This window comes from Neovison vison, chromosome 11 (assembly GCF_020171115.1).
Source record: "Neovison vison isolate M4711 chromosome 11, ASM_NN_V1, whole genome shotgun sequence".
NCBI lineage: Eukaryota > Metazoa > Chordata > Mammalia > Carnivora > Mustelidae > Neogale > Neogale vison.
In genome coordinates this window covers 109,512,226-109,532,625 of record NC_058101.1, presented here as the reverse complement: position 1 = coordinate 109,532,625, position 20,400 = coordinate 109,512,226, and the positions used below count along the sequence as shown (strand labels likewise).

At 35.2% G+C, this 20,400-nt stretch overlaps 1 protein-coding gene across 4 annotated transcripts in view; it reads left to right on the top strand.

Moving 5' to 3' along the window:
• Positions 1 to 20,400, top strand: part of RAP1GDS1 (Rap1 GTPase-GDP dissociation stimulator 1) — a 156,035-nt gene that overhangs the window by 50,117 nt on the left and 85,518 nt on the right. For all 4 annotated transcript variants that reach the window (XM_044224440.1, XM_044224441.1, XM_044224439.1 and 1 more), the window contains exon 3: positions 14,816 to 14,938. In XM_044224440.1, the coding sequence (XP_044080375.1) occupies positions 14,816 to 14,938 (123 nt within the window). The remainder of the gene's footprint in view (positions 1 to 14,815; positions 14,939 to 20,400) is intronic.

Genomic DNA, 20,400 nt, shown 5'->3' with positions numbered 1-20,400 from the left:
ACCTTTTATCTCAACTGTTTGCTTTTTGGATATTTTTCCTCATTTCTATTTTTTTAATTTTAATTTTTTATTTTAGAGAGCAAGAGAGCAGAAGTAGGAGGGGCTGGGAGAAGGAGAGAGAATCATAAGCAGATTCCATGCTGAGCCTAGAGCCCTAAGCAGGGCTCAATCTCACGACCTGAGTGGAAACCAAGTCAGATGCTTAACAGACTGCGCCACCCAGGCACCTCTCATTTCTGTATTCTTAAAAACAGTTAAACAGGGAATGATGAAATTAGAATGGGGAGAAAGATAAGATGAAGAGAAGTCAGAGTGGGGGACAATAGTGGAGGATGGAAGAGAATAGTAAATAATAATAGAAAGCAATGAGGACATTGAAGATTGTATTTAAGGTTGGAACAGTTCTTTAGTGTCTTCTACTATGATGCTTACAGACCTGTTCAGCTATTTTCAGGGCCAAGGAAGGATTTATTCGTGGTTTTACCTTAGCAAATAGTTACTCAGGCTTAAAGAAGAGCCCTAGTCTTTTAAAGAAAATCTTTCTTTTCCTTTCTTTTTCTTCCCTTCCCTTCCTCCTTCCCTCCCTCCTCTCCTTTTTTCCTTCCTTCCTACCTACCCTCCTTCCTTCCTGCCCTAAGACTAGAAAGTACTTTTTAATATTGATCCTTAGTCTTTATCCTTGCCATTGCCACTCATTGGTCCTTTTTCTAACTTCTGGATAAACAAACAGTATGTTTCCTCCCTAACAGACCTGTATTTGGAGATGACTATCATATTTCTTACTTCCTCAGTTGGCCCTGTATGATAACAAAGCAATAGTAATATGTTGATAGAAAATAATAGAGCAGAGGTTGAGAATATTTTTTCCTGCTATCTGTATGGCAGATAGAAGATATTGTTACTTGAAAGTATTTGTTTAAGAGGATAAGATGATCTAGGGGCAGAGGTACATTAGGGTTCTCAAGAGAAATAGAACCAATAGTGTATGTGTGTGTGTGTGTGTGTACACCTATACATATATATGTGTGTGTGTGCAGGGTTGAGAAAGAATTATTTTAAGAAATTGACTCACTTGATTATGGACCTGACAAATCCAAAATCTGCAGGGTGGGCTGGTAGGATGGCAACCCAGAGAAGAGCTGATATTGCTGTTCAAATTTGAAGGTGGTCTGTTGTCAAAATTTCCTCTTCCTAGGGTGGGATAGGGATGTATGGTGCAGGAATGGGGAGAAAGGGTTAAGGAGGTCAGTTTTGTTTTATTCAGGTCTTTATATCTGTTTGGATAAGGTCTAGCCACATTATGGAAGGCAGTTTGCTTTATTCACACTCTACGCATTTAAATGTTACTCTCATCCAAAAACACCCTCACTGAAACATTGAGAATAATGTTTGAACAAATACCTGGGCACCATGGCACAGCCAGGTTGACAACTTAGAAGTAATATATATTTTAATGAAGTATCAAAATGGATTGTGTGGCAATAATATTACATTTTGGGATAACTACTAGTGAAGAATGATGCCATTAGTGTTAAAACTTTCCACACAAGAATCTGTAATTGATTTTACTGAGGTTTTCCATGACCTATTTTTTTTTTATATTCATTGGGATAAATCCCAAAATGAAGCTCCAAGAGGCAGAATGATGGTTTTTTTTTAAAAAGGCGTAGATTCAAAGTCTAGATTTCAGCACACAATGTTCTGTGAGGTGAGTTCATTTTAGATGCATGTAATTTTCTCTTCCCATAGTTAAGTATTACACATCTTTTCTATTCATTGTACTAAAGAAGCAAACAGAATGTTTTCATTTGGCTCATAATAACTTAGTTATGGATTGATCATCTTTTCCTTCTGATGTGTGCATGTGGGAGGGATAATATAAAGGCCAGGTAATTTTCTGCAATGATTTCTGAAGGTTTAAAGAACATTTTTGCATATGTTTGCTTTTGAAAACATGTAATCTAAGGCTGATGAGCTTAATGCAAAGTGAAAACTTTAGTTTCTGCATGAGCTAGTGATAGATAATACTATAAGAAAACTTGCATTCTTGGTGTGAGAATTCCTAAAATATAAGGCAATCTCGTTATAAACTCAATCTTCTTTTCTTTTAGAAGTAATTGCAACTACTACACCTCAATAAATGTAAAATTGTTGCTCTATCTTTAGTATTCTATAATGGTTTATACATCCCTCTGAATTTAGCATATATTAATTGTGTATGCCTTTTTCATATTCAGCTACAAATTCTTTAAGGGAAGGGCAGTTCTTCAACTAGCCTTAATTGGGTATCACCATATATTAGTTGGTACTTTGCCCTGGAGAGTTTCAATAGACAAGTAATAGATAAATTTTATATATATAATACATTATGTAATAGAGCTGATTACTAAGTACTGGGGAAACAGAGAGCTGGATTCTTTCAGTGTGTCACATAGGGACTGACATTTCATCTGGATCCTAATGGATAAATAAATGAGTGTTTTATGGGTATACACCACTTCTACTTGCCTCTTCTTCAAACCTTGAATGGTAACTGTCTACCTATTCCACTTCCCAATTCTATCAGCCTTCCGCTGTTGACAAAGAAAAGAAATCACGCAGTGTTACAGAATGTTGCTATTAAAATTTAGGGTCTCTAGCCTCAACTGGCAATGCTTTTACATATTCCTCTTTTGTAGAATTTATTTTTCTCCTTTTCTGCTTAGAATATGCTTGATTGCCCTTCAAAACTTGGCTCAAATGTTCCTCTTATTGAAAATTTCCATGGTCTTTATAGGGCTGTGATTGCTTCTCACTGTATCTGTTGTACGTAACCTCATTGTAGTATCAGTCACATTGAATTGTGATAGTTTGTTAACCTCTCTCTGGACAGCTTTCTGAGGATATGATTTCTATACTATATATCTTTTATTCCCAACATAGTAAGGATTCAGTAAAAATAAATTTTTTGAATGATCTCATTTATTCCCAAGTCTTCAACTCTCAAAAAGGTGCTAAAAACCTGGGAAATAACTACAACGTTGTGTGTGAGTATTGGAGGAGAGGTGTGAGTTTGACAAGCAGAATCATCACACTGGATTTTGAAAATATAATGTACTTAACCCAGGTAATGTGAGGGTTTAAGGATTAGGAGAAGAACATCTCAAGCAAAGGAAACAATATAAATAAAGTCACAGTGGTAGGAGGAAAGGTGGTTCAATTAGAACCTGAAGTTTCTGGTATGGCCAGCAAAAAAAAAAAAAAAAAAAAGTATGTTCAGGGAAGGCTCAAGAGATGAATGGAAAAGGGAGTAAGGGTTCAAATTATGAAAGGAATTTTATGCCATGTGTCTTGATCTGCTTAGGCTGCTATAACAAAATACCCAAGACCTTGTGGCATTTCTCACAGTTCTGAAGGTTAAGTCCAAGTCAAGGCATTGGCAGATTCATGTCTGGTGAGACCTGCTTCCTAATTCATAGACAGCTGTCTTTTTTGCTGGAACCTTACGTGGTAGAGGAAGCCAGGCATCTCTCTGGAGTCTCTGTAAGATCGCAAATCTCATTTGTGGGAATACCCCTATGACCTAATCTTGTCCCAAAGGCCCCACCTCCTAATAGCATCACACTGGGGTTAGGTTTCAACATATGAATGGCAGGGTGGGGAGAGGAACACAAACATTTCATCTGTAGCTGCAAGCTAGGGAAACCAGCAAAAGCAAATAAAAATGAGGTTTGTGTTTTGAAAAGATTTGTGGTAGCAGATTAAAAGAGGAGATGGGGAATAGCCAAGGAGAAGAAAGAGGAGGAGGATGATGGTTTTTCTTAGGAACAGGAGTTAAGGATAGTTAACGTCATAGAGAAGTTTAGGTGTAAAGGAACAAAATACTTATACTCTGAATTATCAGGAAAGGTTATCTGTTGGCCATGATGGAGAATATGAGAATATGGCATATATGGAGAATTTTATGTTTAGAATTACTGGCTTAGGAGATGTGAAAGGGAAATGACTAGGGATAAATAAAATGGTTACTGAACAGTGTTGAAGGTCCAGTTAAGATTGTAAAATGCAATTTTGTGTGGTACTAGCTTTCATATTTAATAACATTTTAAAATTGGAGAGCAGGAAGAAGTATATGGCTGGATTCATCTAGTGTCAGTGATTGAATGACAAGGTGAAATAGCTGAGGTTTTAGGAAACTGAGGTAATACTAGAATTGTTGAAATCATTGATCATTTTATTTTATTCCGAGTAGGTAGAGATGAGATCAGTCATGAAAAGAGCAGATAGATTGGGGAAAGAAAGAAGAGTTGAATAAATACAGGTTTTAGTGAGATTAAAAAATATTTACATACTAATAAGGAAATAAAATACATGATAAAATAGAAGAATGTGATCAGAAAGTGATTTCCAGATTTAAATTTTCAACTGTGGAGCAGCTCTACATGATGAAGGGGCTCGCACCCTGGATGTTTGTTATGTGTGGTGGATTATTAAAGAGCAGTGGAGAATTAGGCCATTTATTAAAGTCAGGGAATGTGAAGCCAAGTTATTAGCCACTTTGTGTAAATTCACAGTTGTTCAGAACAATGGAAGGAATTGGAAGGGTGAGAGAATTCGAGAATAAGATCCATTGTTTTTGAAGATTGGAATATTAGTAATGAGAAGAGTGTCATTGGATGGTAGAAGTTGAAAAGATAGAAATTGGTTTTGAGTCAAGCCAGAGGATAAATGATTTAGAAAAGATATTTTTGAGCTCAGAAAATACCAGCTCAAACTCCAGGCCCTCAGTCTTGGAGTAGAAGGGGAGGACAAAGAGAGTTGAGGAGTTCTGCTTAAGAGCACTTCAAGGGAAGTCTCCAGAGAAGGATTCCAGATCCAGTGAAGGTGGGGAGGTAGAGTTCTGGGAGGGTCTGGTGTTGGTATACTGTAGTTAAGGTTTCCAAATGGCACAGTGAAGAAGGGTCCAGATGAGGTCTGAAGAAGTTTTGGGATGGGAAAGTTTTTGAACTGACCATCTCACAGTTATTCTTTTCCCAGTACTATACTCTGTATAACGTGGAAAATTGTCATCTATTTTCTCATTTATGATCTTTTCCAACCTCACTGCTTAGCAGAGTGAATTCTTCCCCCTTTGTTCTCCTAGATTAGGCACTGTTAATAGACTACCATCACACATTTTTCTCTTAACACTTGCCCTGTTTCCTCTTTTAGAACATTTTGCCTTGACCTTTACCCCCATTGGTTTGTAGAGTTTTTACAATTTGCTATTTGTCTTCATTATTATGGAGACCTCAGCAGTGACCTGAGTGGCATATCTGGTAAATCTAGGACCAACTGGAAAAATTTTCAGCACTCATTTTAGGGTGCTGCATATTACCATTCCCTATAGTCTGCAAACGCATTTTAAGTTTTTAGAGCACAGACATCTCCAGATTGGGACCAAGGTCACTTTGCCAGTCTTGCTTCTGCTGTCAGGGTAATTGGTTGTTCTGGTGATAGGACTGGGGAAGTGTAATCTTGGTAGGGAACGGAGAGTCTGGATTGTTTTTGAGGATAGGACAGAGGTAGAAGACTTTTCAAATAGTGTACTTGGAAAAGTGTTTTGACTTCTGTCAGATTCTGTAAGCCAAACTAATTTCTTTATTCTCTATGCTATAATGGATACTTAAGTGGCCACAAAAGTTCTATGTGAGTTATGTATGGGTAAGGAGAGGGAAGTGGATGGTGAAGATCTTAATAATAACAGACCTCATGATACATGCTGTTATTTCCACCATGATACCTACTTTATTTTTGAATCCTGATTCTAGCCACCCTGGGTAATATTTTTGCCTGCTCTTGCTTGATCCCTAATACCTTCCATTTTAATATGCATTTACAAAGCAATAGAGTATAGAAAATGATAGTTCTCTGGGGAAAATGAGTTTCTGAAACAATGGATGATCATCTTAATATCATGAAGGTTAGGCAGATGGAAGCCTAGACTGGGTTAGGTGCCTCTGTACATTGTCTGCTGTGGGATTTCTATCAAGGTTTATTAGTGCTTTTATACTTGTCTGATTCCTCACTATACTATAAATAAACTCTTTGAGAACAAGGTATGTATACATTGATAGCCATTTGCCTAGCACATGGTAGGTACTTACTAAGTATTTAAAGCTAAGTCAATGCGTGAATCTAGTCATTTTTTTTAGAGTGGTCAAGAAACCTCACAAATGTTAACAGTGTAACTCACATTATGTGTAATGATAATAATCTATTTCATTAGTACTTATGTTTCTTGAGGAAAGAATTTTCTCAGGAAATGTGGTATATGCTTCCTCATAGCTTTCATTTCATGATGTATGATGTCTGTTGATTTACTGTTAGCTTTTCAGTATTGTGTGTGTATTTTAAGAGCCATTATTTAGTTACTATTTTATCAGCAGTAATTAAATCCAATATATAACTTATCCCCATTTTTGGTAGGTTATGTTGGTCTTAAGTCAGTTTCTCTTCTTTTATTCTTCTTTTTAAAATTTTTTTTTAAAGATTATTTATTTGATAGAGAAACAGCGAGAGAGGGAACACAAACAGGGGGAGGGGAAGAAGGAGTGCCCAGTGTGCAACCCAATCCCAGGACCCTAGGATCATGACCTGAACCAAAGACAGACGCTCAACGACTAAGCCACCCAGGCGCCCTGTTTCTCTTTTCAAAGTTGATGGGGGTTTTTGTTACTGCTGTAGCCAAAGTATATTGCGAAGTGTTCGAAAAGTTTACTGATGCCACTCTTTTCAAAATAGTTCAATGTCCCTGTAGCAATTGTAGTGCTAGGCTTATTTTGAATAGAATTATCAGCATTTTGCCTGTTCGTTCTTTGTCCTTATTCTTGGTGTCTCTAAATATAAAATCATTTAATGGTCTCAAAGTCTCTTAAACTTACTCTGTAATAAGTATTGTTTCAAGTGACAATCTTGTATGTTACTTTTCTTGAAGTGCTTTGGCTTGGTATTTCTTCCATTCATTTCCCAGAATAGGACTTCTTTCTTCAGTCTCCCAAACACATACTTTTTAAAGAACTGAATTTGTGCAAAATATATTATAGTCAACTACTCCTGTGTCACAGCATATAACCAAGTCATTCCTCCTAATAATTAAAAACCTCTACCAGAAGTTTACAAAAATTACTGATTCTTTATCGTTTCAACATTAAGTCATCTGTTCTGAAGTGTTCTTTATTTAACCTTTGGGAAATTAACATCAAATTTGTTCTTGGTTAGTAGTATCTTCTTTTTTGCTTCCCTATTTTCAGCCTTTCATAATTAACTAGTTAATTCATTAATTTTATATGGAGTTCGTTGACACAATGTTACAGTAGTTTCAGGTATACAACTTAGTGATTTGATACGTTGACACAGTGTGCTGTGCTTTGTGTGTCTTTTACTCCTGTGTCTTACTCATTCCATATTTGGAACCCTATACCTGAGCCTCACTCCATAACTCATAGTTCCTATTCTCTAGGACTGTCCTTGAAAGAAAATATTTAATTTCCTTCCACAAAACTTTAAAAACTTCTCAGTACTACTTAAGCCAACATGATTTCATTTGGATTTGTTTTCTCTTTCTAATAAAACGATAGTAAATCACCACAGATCTTGATCAGTTCTCTCTGCTTCTTTTTTGCCATGTCACTACATTTCTTTTCTTTTCTTTTTTCCCCCCTGCTTTACTGTTACTTAAGATTCTCCCCCGGCCCCCGCACTTTTTCCTCCTCCTTTTCTCATTTCACAGCCCTCCTCCTTGGAAGAAGCCATGAAATTTGAGAGAGATGACCCTCATCTCCACCTCCAAGATTATGGTGTCTATTCACTGAAATTGCTTCAGGCCTAAACTGATCGTTACATGGCATGGGATTCATCTGGCCAGATTAATTCAGATTGGTTCAGTTCATGTGAGCCTTGGTACTTTTGGTCCTTATTTTGAGGTGGGGAAGAGAGGTGTGGGAAGAGAAGAGACTTCTGTGTTGCTCTCCTAAAAGACATGGAACTTGGGACAGCCATTTTTCCTCCATGGTACGAGCTCATCTGATAATGTCAACATACAGAAGAGAGAATTGAGGAGAACTCAGAGAAATGAAGCAGGAGCAGAAAACCATTCATAAGCTGGCTATACTTTCAGATTTTACAATTATGTGAATTGTAGCTAATACATTCATCTATTGGAATATAATATTGGACTATATGGTAGTTTGTATTACTTGCAGTAGGTCCTCTTATATATAGGTTTTAAAATAGATTTTCTGTTCATAAAAGAATTCTAGCATATGGTATAGAACTTAGAGAACAGGGACGTCTGGGTAGCTCAGTTTGTTGGGTGTCTGCCTTTGGCTCAATCCCAGAGTCCTGGAATTGACTACTGCATCAGGCTCCTTGCTTGGTGGGGAGCTTCCTTCTCCCTCTGCCTGCTGCTCCCCCTGCTTGTGTGCTCTCTCTCTCTTTCTCTCTCTCTTTTTCTGATAAGTAAATAAAACCTTTAACAAAAAATCCACATTTACTAGGGGGGCCATATTTTCAGTACTTTCAACTTTTAAGTCAGTATTTTGATTATATACTCAACTTTTACTATGATCATTAAAATACTTCCTCCTGGTGTTTACTTTCTCAGTAAATATCTTCTATTTTTAACCACAGAACTCTTAACTATTTTAGCAACTATTTTATGTCCTAGTTAGTTGTAATTTTAAAGAAAGTAGTCAAACTAGTAGATCTCTCTGCTTATTCTTGCAGTGATTTCCAAACATGTAACTTCTCCCACTCACACAGCTTTCATTATCCCTAGAATTGAAATGACTGCAAGACTATCAAAATCATTTATTGTAATTTTATAAAATGACTGTCACAACTTACTCTTTTAAGGAGACCTGTTTCTGATGGTGAGTCATTGTGTAAATGGGTCTTTGTTCTGCCCTCTTTCTTTCCATGACTGCATACATTTTCTTTCCTTTATCTCATGTCCCTTTGCTTAAAATCCTTATTGGAGAAAAAAGGTTTTCACCAGTGAAAGAAATACCATTTTATTTATTTCCCATTCCTTACTTCCCATTTATTTATTTCCCATTCCTTACTTCATACTTCCATTTTCCTTTAGAAACGTTCAGTTCTTCTTTGTCAAGCCCTTATTAATCTTATACTCCGCATATTCTTACATGTTTTAAGTCTGTTTTAAATCTGCTTCATTTTCTCTATACTTCCCTTTCCCTAAAGTTCCCTTTCTTCAATCACTGCCTCAGTTTAGCTATCTCAAAATATAAATTCCTTTATCACTCAGTTGTATTATTTCAGTTCTTACTCCTGTAAAATGTGTCAAATAAAAGTATTTCTCACAAAATACCTTGGTGAATCTAGTCAAGGTATTGTCATCACCACATATCTTTAAATAAATTGTGGTAGGAAGAGCACTAGACTGTAGGAACCAGGAAAACTGGATTCTTTTTCCTTTTCCAATATAATCTTACCATGGGGCCTTATTTGTAATGTGAGGAAAACATGACCTATAATGCTGTCTCGCATGACTTTTTAAAAACAATCTAATTAAAAATAAATAGATAAAATAATAATATGTTTGAAATTGCTTTGAAATTTTTAAAAAATGCTCTCAATATAAATTTAAGGTGGCTGTTACATTGGCCAGATACCATTAGAAAGATTGAATGGCTTTTAGTCAGTTACCCTTAGATGAGGATACAGGCTCTGAGCAGGTATTATCTAAAGTGGAGGGCGTTGGTGTTTCAGAGAGGAGATGTGCAGTAGGAAGGTATAAGAGAAGATTAATTTGTATTATTACAAGTAATTTAGTGTAGCTAGAGTATAGAATGTCAGTGGGGAAGTATCAGGACACGGGTTGGGAAATATGACAGATATGCTTGGCTGTTACATTAAGTGCTGTGGTGGATCATTTAAAGATTTAAGTAGAGGAGTGACATGAAATTTACATTTCTGGAAGTTTATTTTGTTATCACTCTAGGTGACAGATGGGGGATGGGAGCTGAAGTTAGGGAGACTCTTCTAGAGGCTATTGGATTTAATAAAGGTCAGAACTGAGAACTTACAGTGACCTGGATATAGAAAGGATGGATATAAAAGACGCTAGTGAGATGGAATCTGTGGAACCTGTGCTCTGATTAAGTGTGGGTGATAGAAGGGCATTTACTAAAAGTGACACCTTTATAATCACTCTAGGGCTTTTGGCTTAAATGGATTCCCTGCCATTCACTGAGATAGAGACTAGAATGAATTTGAGGGAAAAAAGGTAAATTTGATTTGGGGAGTATTAAATATTAAATATTTATGGCCTATGCAAGTACAAATTCTTTGTTTTCAGTTCGATAAAAGAAGAGAGGATTTGGGACTTGTCCGTGTGGTACTCTGCCCACATTTGATGAAATGATGGCCTGCATTTGGGTTAGATTGCCTAGACACAGGGTCAGGTCTTTTGTTATACCCTATTCTAAAAATCCACCCCTTGAGAAGTAATACATAGTTCCCTAGGGAAGGAGAGACATGGCCCTTTGAGCCATGAGTCATATTCCTGGTCCTTGGAGTCAATCTAAAATCCGAGTCTTTTCTTCATAGTCTGTCATAAGGATCCCTTGGATGTGAAGATACCACTTCTTTATTGTTCCTATAATTCTAAGTAAAACTTCAGACACTTTTTATTACTCTAAAACAATACTATCCATCTAATTTTTTAAATCTAATAGTATTATAGTAATAGCAGTCATTATTTATGTTTTTCTGACTTGGAGTTTGCTATAAAATGGTTATCAGATGTTTTCCATTAATTTATTCTCATGTAGCCTACCTGCCGACATAACATCATACATTTTAGCTTATCTTAGTAGCATGCCTGAAAACCTCCTCTTGGTGTTTAACTGTAAAAAGTCAGTTATTTTAACATATTTACTTAGCAGCTTTGTTGGGAATGTTAGCCTTTCTGGAAGGAATTATAGGTTCCTTCTCATTCCACTTACTCTCTTCTGCTGGGTTATTTATTGGCTCGGAGAAGTTCTATGAGTAGTGCTTTAACTTCTCCTAGATGGCATTATATGGCATTGGCATTATATCCTGGTTTCTTGATTTACTCTTCTTTCAAGTTTCTCTGACCCGATTGCCTGCATTTCTTGTTCTTTCTTTTCACTGCCAGTTTCACAACTAAGTTACCTCCTTGCCATGAAGAGGTGAGGTGGAGTGTGGACATAGGACTGCAGGGACAGAATGAGTGCTTGCTGAACTGCAAGGCCACTGTGATGGATAGAACTTCTGCAGTCACTCCCACAGATATTACTGTGGAGTAGCAACTGTCCTTCATATATGGGGTCCTTCAAAATTCAAGGACTGCCAGCTGCCTATAATTTGTAGGCACACTCAAACATTTCTATGATGGCACCTAAATGTGAAGGGGGAGAAAGATGTTGAATTGATTCCTACAAACATTTAAAAGGAGTGTCGTTAAAATGTCAGTAGTAGTCTGGCTGAAGATAATGAAAAGTCTACTTCTTTTTTTTTTTTTAAAGACTCCTGATCCATAGTGCAAGGTTTCTTTACAAGTAGTCAATCATTTAGATTGCGAACACTAACCACTGACTACTTCTTAATGTTCTTTTAAAATTATTTCAGGAGTGCTTACAAATACCTGAGAACATCTTTTCGTTCACAGATAAATAAACCTTTTGAGATGCAATAGAATGCCAGTACAGAAGGTAAATATGAAGTGAAACTGAAACTTTGTTATTTTTTATTGTATAGTGGTATTTTAGTGATAAGCAGTATTTGGTCATATTTTTATGTGAAAGGAAAGAAGTTCATTTTCAGCTGTTTAATTTAAATTTGAAACTTACATAGAAATCCACATGCTAGCAGGTTAATAGGATACCTGTTAGATTTTTTTCTAAATTGTATATCAGATTTATATGGGGAAAAAAACCCCACCATTGTTTTCCCCTTTTATTTCTCTGACAGTAGCATTAAAAAATTATTGTTCACAAATCTTCACTCGTTTTAGTAGAGCTATTTTCCCAATTCCTTGGATGTAACCTGTGGCAAGTCTCACTAGAATATAAGGAGTTGATACTGCTTTTGTTTCCTTTTTCCCCCCTTGCCCCTGGTAGTTCAGCTCTGATGTTAAGTCATTCTTTCAGTTCTGGTTAAAATGAGACATGCATGGGTGATTTGCACTTAACTGCTCGCCTCCACACACACAAATGCCTCAGCTTCACGTCTAATCGTGATTCATGCCTTATGCCAGACTCTTGCTGTCATCCCAGCATCAGCAGATGGTGGGACAAGACCCCTGGGACAATCTGCCCCAGCATTCTGGGGTTATACATCTTCTGGTAGCAATGGTCAGAAAAGGAAGGATTTTAAAATGGCAAATTGAGTTCAGTTCTTTTTTGACTTCTTGGGAGGAAAAATCAATTAATGAAAATTTGGTGTCCAATCTTTAGGTGGTATCTTAAAAACTTATTTTTTCGTTCAAGAAACAAAATAAAAGCAAAACATTACATTGTATTTTATAAATACAGTTGCTAAAAGACAGCTTCTGTGTTTAAGTCCCATCATAGGTAGTTTATGTTTCTCATAATCTGAATTATAAGAAACATAGTAAGAAACTGTACACAAAAGGGCAGGTTTCCTCTATCATGCTTAAGTAAGTTTTCTGTTCTAAAAACAAACAAACAAACAAAAAACCAGTGGATGCCAGGTAAAACACATGTCAGTTTGGTTGTGTCATCGAATCTGAAGTTTCTGTTTATGTTCTGTGATTAGTATGATCTAGTGACTTTAGACAAATTTACATCATCTTTTTGGGCTCTCTTCACTTAATAAGTAAGGTGAATTTTTTTTTTTTAAGTATCTACAAAATTTCCTTTTTCTTTTACTACATAAATATAAGAAACTAAAATAGTATTAGCTGTATGAAAATGTAATAGGCTTATGGTAGCAACAGGAAATGCATGGATGGAGTTTCAACACTGGATAATCTTAGTTATTTGATCTATAGTACTAATGTTTTAGGTGAGCACACACATACAACTAGTTGCAAATAACCTTTTTTTAAGATAATAAATCCATGGAAGTATAATTTTCCATGTAACTTTATATTTCTTCAAATCCATTTCACAGTTCTAGCTTCTTTTGATGATGTTAAGAGAGTGTTAGAGGTTCTTTAGCTCAGAATCCTGCATAGTCAAGGGGTGTACGGAACAGTGGTTTTTAATTTTTTTGACCAGACTCTATTATTAAAAAATGCATTTTACATGGAGTAGTACATGTGCATGCACGTAGTTCAAACCAAAGTTACTGTTTTACTTTATTCAAATTTTTTTTCTATTCTTTTGTTGTTGTTGCAGATGTTAATTCCGTTTCTCTTAAGAAATTACTGGTTCTTGTTCACCATGTCAGAGTTCCTAATGGATTGGAACCCACAATTTGAAAGCCACTATACTAGACAATCAGCATAAAAGTATAGTATAGTTTATATTTCTTAGTATAAAGAAATACATTACTTTTGGGGAGTAGGCTCTCAGATTATTAAATATGATTTTCCTATTCTGTGTTGCTCACAGCAGCTGCCATTTACTTAAAAGGTCTTTAGAGTTCCCTCTTATGTGTATGTATATCCAGTGCATGTAAAGGATATAGGGGACCAAATTTAATTTGGATGTTTTAATGAGCTTAATAACTCTAAACACGTGCCATTCCTCTTCATGGTTTAGAATCAGATAGTAATGTTAAGTTTTATTTCCTTGAGTTTTTCTTCACTTCTTTCATCATTCCAGTATTCTTACTGTCTGTAGTATGGCATGCTTTTACTAACAGGTCCATGAGTGGCTTGGTTTCATAGAAAGCCAACTTGTATTTTAACAAGGAAGGGAAAGAAGTAGAGGACTCTTATATTTCTGTATCAACAAATAGAGTTCTGAACCATGGCCTTATTGCTATTTACTATTTCTCTTCATTAGTGGTCATTCAAATGACTGATATGAAAAACATTAGTCATTGGAACTATATAGCCTCCCCTGTATAATTCCATATAAAATTACATAAGGTGAGTTTTTTGCTCCTTTAATTGCCATTAAAAAATTACTCTGGCATTGTAGGAAACCATAGAAATTATATATATATATGTGTGTGTGTGTGTGTGTGTGTGTGTGTATAATATATATATTATTTATATATATATAATGCCATTAAAAATGCCCTTAAATGTGTGTGTGTGTGTGTGTGTGTATAATGCCATTAAAAATTTAGAAGAGGGGTGGCTGAGTGGCTTAGTTGGTTAAGCATCTGCCTTCAGCTCAGGTCGTGATCTCAGTATCTTGGAATTGAGCCCCATGTCAGGCTCTCTGCTCAGTGAGGAGTCTGCTTCTCACACTCTCTCTGTGTTCTCTCTCTCAAATAAATAAAATCTTAAAAAAAAAAAAAGAAGAAAAAGAAAAAGTTCAGAAGGGTAGTAGAAAAATAAAGCATTCCTAGTCTGAATAGACCAGGTTGGAACTAACATTGAAAAGTAAATGTGGTATGCAGTGCTATATTCAGAAAAGATTCCTTTATAATCTGACTTTAGATAGACAGAACATTGTATTACAAAGTGTTTTGTGCAAATAAACTCAAGATAGAAGGAACTTGTTGAACTGAAGATTATAAATATATTTATACTTCTGTAAATGTATATACTTGAATGGACATTGAACTAATTTCTGTTATGGATGGTGCAAATTCTTGAAGACTTTCTTGTAGATAAAGTTGTCAGTATTAGTGTTGAAGAATTTCATTTCTTTGTATGTATTTCTTACAGATATGGAAACAAGTGAAAAAATCCAAGGAAGTGGAATACTTCAGCTGTTTGCAAGTCTGTTGATTCCACAGTCTTCCTGCACAGCCAAAGTAGCTAACGTCATAGCAGAAGTAGCCAAAAATGGTGAGGTTTTCCTCAAGAGCTTTTCTCCTGGGAACATCTTCAGTTTTACACCTCACTTGTCAGTATGTTTTATTAATTTATGTTTTAATTTTGTAGATTAGACATTGTCCCTTTCCTTCTATTTTTCTTTTCTTTGACTGTTTTCCCATATAATTGTTGAAAATGACTATAGTTACAGTCATTCTATTCATACATTTCCATTCCTTCAGAGTAGAATTAAAGGAAAGTACTGCTAGTTCTTTTCACACCTGTGTCAAGTATTACTTTGATAATAGGATTCTTGAGCTTGCTACTGAGTCATTCATCTTTATTGTCATAGGAGAGCTCACCTTTATGTTGTTTTGCATGTGTATATGTTGGTCTGTATTATACCCAGATAAACTTTCCTTTTATTTGGGGCAGGGGGTCTAACTGCAGCAATACAGCTGGAATAGATGTTCTATATTCTGTACTCACCTCCATGAAGCACATTTATTTCTGAAGTCTTCATGTAAGAATACTATGGAAAAATCTCAAAGACAGCAAAACTTAGGTTATATAGTAGCTAATCCATTCTAGTAGAGATGGTTTCTATCTAGTGAGAAATCTGTAGGAAGAACTGTATTTTAGCAATATATTTGCATGTGTTTTTATTTCAGTTTGAGAAAAACACTGACTTCTTAAAGCAGTTTTTAAGCCTAAGGGAAGGCCATACTTAATGTAGTATCTTTAGTGTGCCTCAATTTTTGAAGTTTGGTATTATTTTTAGGACTTTTATTTTAGCAATTTGCATATATTATACTTCAAAGAAAAGAAATTTTAAAAAATTCTGGCTTCATTTGTATAATGAGTATGGCAAGTGGCCTTGTAAAGTATCAGTATGTGGTTTTTTTTGCCCAGTAAAACAATTTGTTCATTTGTGTTACCAAAACAAAAATTGCAGTGAAATTTTTTCATTTGTTTAGAGGCTCTCAAAATGTCTTTCAAATACCAATGAAGTTCTATATTGGTACATTGTTTTTAGGTTGTTAGATGAAAACTGACACCTATTGTTTGTATGTCATGTGTAAGCTACTGTAATTATGTAATCATTATGTTGTGCTTTGGATTTGAGCTGGTCATAACTGTTCAGATTCCTCGTGATAGGGGAATATTTCGTGTGCTTCAAGCAGATTTGAACCACTCCGAATAGACAGTGATTACCCTGGGATAACAAAGAACTCCTGAAGCAGATCTAATTTGAGAATGGAACCCCTTTAGGTGGTGTTTGTTAACCTAGACGAACCATTACCTGAATCTCCCTTAGATGCAATACGGCTTGATTTTTAAGATCAGGTGGTTCATTTTTAACTTCATGGGAATTACAGTATAGATTTCCAGAAATCAGTTTTTTCCTTAAAATCTTTTCTCTTAAGAATGAGTCTACGTACTAACTATAACATATATTCAGAAATTTTGGATAGTAAGTTTTTGTGAAATGAATGCTATTCCTCTATGATCTTTCTTAATAATGTCACTCCTTATAATACTTTGTCACAGTTTCATAATAATACTCCTGCTATAGGTTGCTGCTAGTAATACCCTAATAGAAGACAGCTATGTTCTAAAGACATAATAGAATTTTTAGAATTTATACTGCTAATCAGAGGCTTGTTACAGCATATCACTAACCTCTACTGATTAAAATAAATGGAATACATTTAAATACTTATTTCTTGCTTAATCATTACATTGTTTTTATAAGTGATTGGCTAAGAAAGTGAATTAGAATCTTGTTTTAAAAATAAATAATATCTTCAGAAATAGAGCATGATGCAACAGAGTACATTGATTGGGCTTGTCTTTCTTCTCTGTTAGGAACTTGACAATGAAAAAAAGATTATATGAACCAGAGTTAAAAAGAGATTGAAAGTTGATTTGTTCGTCTTCCCTCTGCTGCTAATTTTGCGTAACTACAGAGGAGAAATATTAGCATATACTTCTTAGATTCAGATTAATCTTAAAATATAATTATGTTTACTCTTGCACATATAAAAAACTCTCTAAAAATTAACATACCTGACTATGTACTAATGTACAAAATCCAGAGGATTAGCAAGAAGTTTCATGAGCAAGTGTAATGTAGGAGCATAGCTATGAGCATAAATTACAGTAAAAGGTTTTGATACCTTTAAATAAAGTATTCCCCTGTATAATATACTTAAGACAGATTTGAGGCAAAGGAAAAATAAGCAAGATAGGAATTAACTATGAGTAGTTCCTCCTTTTCAGAATTGTACTCTCAAGGTATAATAATAATAATTTCCTAAAACTGGGTACTGCTATTAATGTGCCTGGTTGTGCCAGGTGTTTTGTACATTATTTCAAATTCTTAGAAGAACCCCATATGAGATGGGATTATTTTATGCACATGAGAAAACAGGTTAAATACCTTGCCTATCTTTACAGAGCTAGTAGGTGGTAAAGCTGGTATTCAAACACTTACGTGATAATAATTGGAACTTATGCTTCTCCTTGTCTCTTCTTCTCCTTTACTTCTCTTCAGTAAATGAGATTTTATGATAGAAGTGGAAAGCGTACTAGTGGTCTTAATGCAGGGATAGCAGCATATGACCTGAAAGATTAGGCTGATAACTGAAGTTAAAATGTGTAAAAAGCAAACAGAAGGTGAACTACTTTGTGTCTCTTCCTCTACTCCTCCAAAACACTAGTTGCCTGCCTTGGACCATCAGCATCAGATTCACTAGGAACTGATTAGGATACAAATTGTTGGATCCTCCCACTTGGACCTACTGAATCAGGAACTCTAGGACTGGGGACTGCCGTCTGTTTTAACAAGTCTTCCAGGTGATCCTCATGCCTATAAAGCTTGAGAACCAAATCACAGTCTAAAATGATACAGAATCTGTAATTTGGATGAACATTATGCTTTTTTCCCCTATCTGTGCTTTATCAGATTGTAAAAGTGTTTATCAAACTTTTCTCCTTGAATGCTCTGAACAAAAGAGTTCAAGTGTACATCCAGGATGAACTGGAGAAGCCACCACTAGAAACCTGGAATTCTCCTGTTTTGTCGTATAAATTTGTTTTAATTTTGCCCTCTACTCCGTAACAGGTATATATTTATTTTAGTATTAAATATATGTGTATGCTCTAGAAAAGTTGTTGAATAAAATTGATTACCCGCTTCCAACCAATTAAGTTTACCAGGTTGTCAAGTAGCTTTAAGTATACATTGATATTGCAGTGTTGGAAGCTTAACCTCAGTCATTTTGTAAGAATTAGTTACAGTTACCAGTATTAACTTTTTTTTTTAACAAAAGGCAATACAGTGTAAATTAAAAATGTCAGTTCAGCAACCTGCATGTGAAAGCCACTGGTTCCTATGTATTCACACCTCATAGTTGTCCTTGTTCTTCTAATGAATAACATAAAAAGCTAATAGTTAATAATTATAGGGAGGTTATTAGAGAAAAATCAAACTCAGAATTCACATTACTATTTAGTCTAACATTAAGGTAGACTCTAATACTCCATATGTTTTTATTAGGCTTATAGAGTTAAAAAGTTTTAGTAAAATAGATTTATTTCCTTTAGGCAGCTGAAAATGAGGAAGTATGTACATGTAAGGCTTTTAATATTTGTTAAGTAGATATAATAAAAGCAGATTTTATTTAAAAAACTATGATTTTCATCACAGTACTGTACTTCACTATGATGCTGAATGAATGTGTAATTCAAGTAGGTTTGGAAAAGTAAAAGCAAAAAAGAAAGGAATGTTGCGGGGTGCTTGGGTGGCTCAGTGGGTTAAGCCTCTGCCTTCAGCTCAGGTCATGATCCTAGGGTCCTGGGATTGAGCCCCAAGAGTCCTGCATCGCATCGGCTCTCTGCTAAGCCAGGAGCCTGCTTCCCCCTCTCTGTCTGCCTGCCTCTCTGCCTACTTGTGATCTCTGTCAAATAAGTAAGTAAAATCTTAAAAAAAAAAAAAGAATACTGGATTCAGAAAGAAATAAAAATATTCTATCAAACATTTATTGATTGTTTCACTATAATCAAAGGAAAAAAATACTCTTCAGTAGAAATCAACTCATGTTAATAAATTTGGGGTTGATATTAATATAGAGCAGTGCCTGTTTTTTGAAGCTCTATATTGAATTTCTATGTTGAAGTCCACACATTATGCAAAAACCTAAATGAATTTTATCTTGTATAGACACACATAGAAGTATACAGATACTTAGTGGGTTCTTCTACTACATAGTCAGTGCCTTCACTGACTATGATTTTTAACCCACTGAGCCACCCAGGTGCCCCCTGACTATGGTTTTTTCACTCACTGTCATTCTGCATGTATCTCAGTTTCAGCCTTCCCTGACAGTCCTTCCCTCCCTCCTCAAGAACTTTTCAGTTCTCTGGAGTTCAAATTAAGAAGAAAGGATCTGATTTTTTTTTTTTTTCCCAGTTCCTTGCTATTGTCCTTTTTAACAGATTTTTGAACTAGAACATCTGATAGGCTATTGGCCAGCCGGTATATAGTCTGGCCTCAAGTAAGAGTCTCACCAGCTATGCTCAGGTAACAAGTTCATGTAGTATGAACTAGGGGTATGTGTGGTGGGAATCCTGTGAACAAGGATGACTGTGACAGCCATTCATTCTATAACCTCTATAATATTATATATATAATATGTATAAATTAATGTGTGTTAAATATAGTATTTTAAACATATTCCTTGTAAGTTCCTGGTCTATTTTTACATATACATAAATAAATAATGTATGTTGAATATAATATTTTAAACATATTTCTTATAAGTTCCTGGTCTATTTTTACATATATCCATCTAAAGGAGGTAACTTTATGTCTTTAAAACTAGCTAAAGAGAGCTGCAGTCCGCAGTTAAAAAGCAAACTGACTAAAAAGCAGAAGGTTTTAGAAGGGAGTTTGCTTGTTCCAGGGACTGGCAGTCTTGCCTTTACACTGAAAGCCAAGGAATATACTAGTTTCATTTTATTTAATTATCTGCTTTAAAAAAAAAATGAGGTACAATTGACCTACTAATGGTGTTTGTATGCTTTGGTATTTCAAAAAAAGTTTAGAACAGTTTTATTTGATTCTGTAATTTTCCCATAATTATTTACTCTCTATTATTGATTGTACCATCAGAATTTTGAAAGCTATGTTGGTGTCATATAGAACATTAGAGCATCAAAGCAAACAAAAATAGTAACTCATCAATGTTGCCATTGCCTGAAGAATAGCAACAACAGACCAAAGAAGCAAAACAATAAAATATAACAACAGTTATGAAATAAGAAAAGAGAAGTAAGGGTCCAAAGGAAATGAAATTTGTGAAATAAGGGTGCAAATCAGACTATTTGTAAATTTCTTATTTAGTAGTTATTCCACTGTTGGAAACTAGGCATAGGGAAAGGTAGAAAAGATAATGAATATCTATCTTAAAGTTGATTAATTTGAGTTGGTG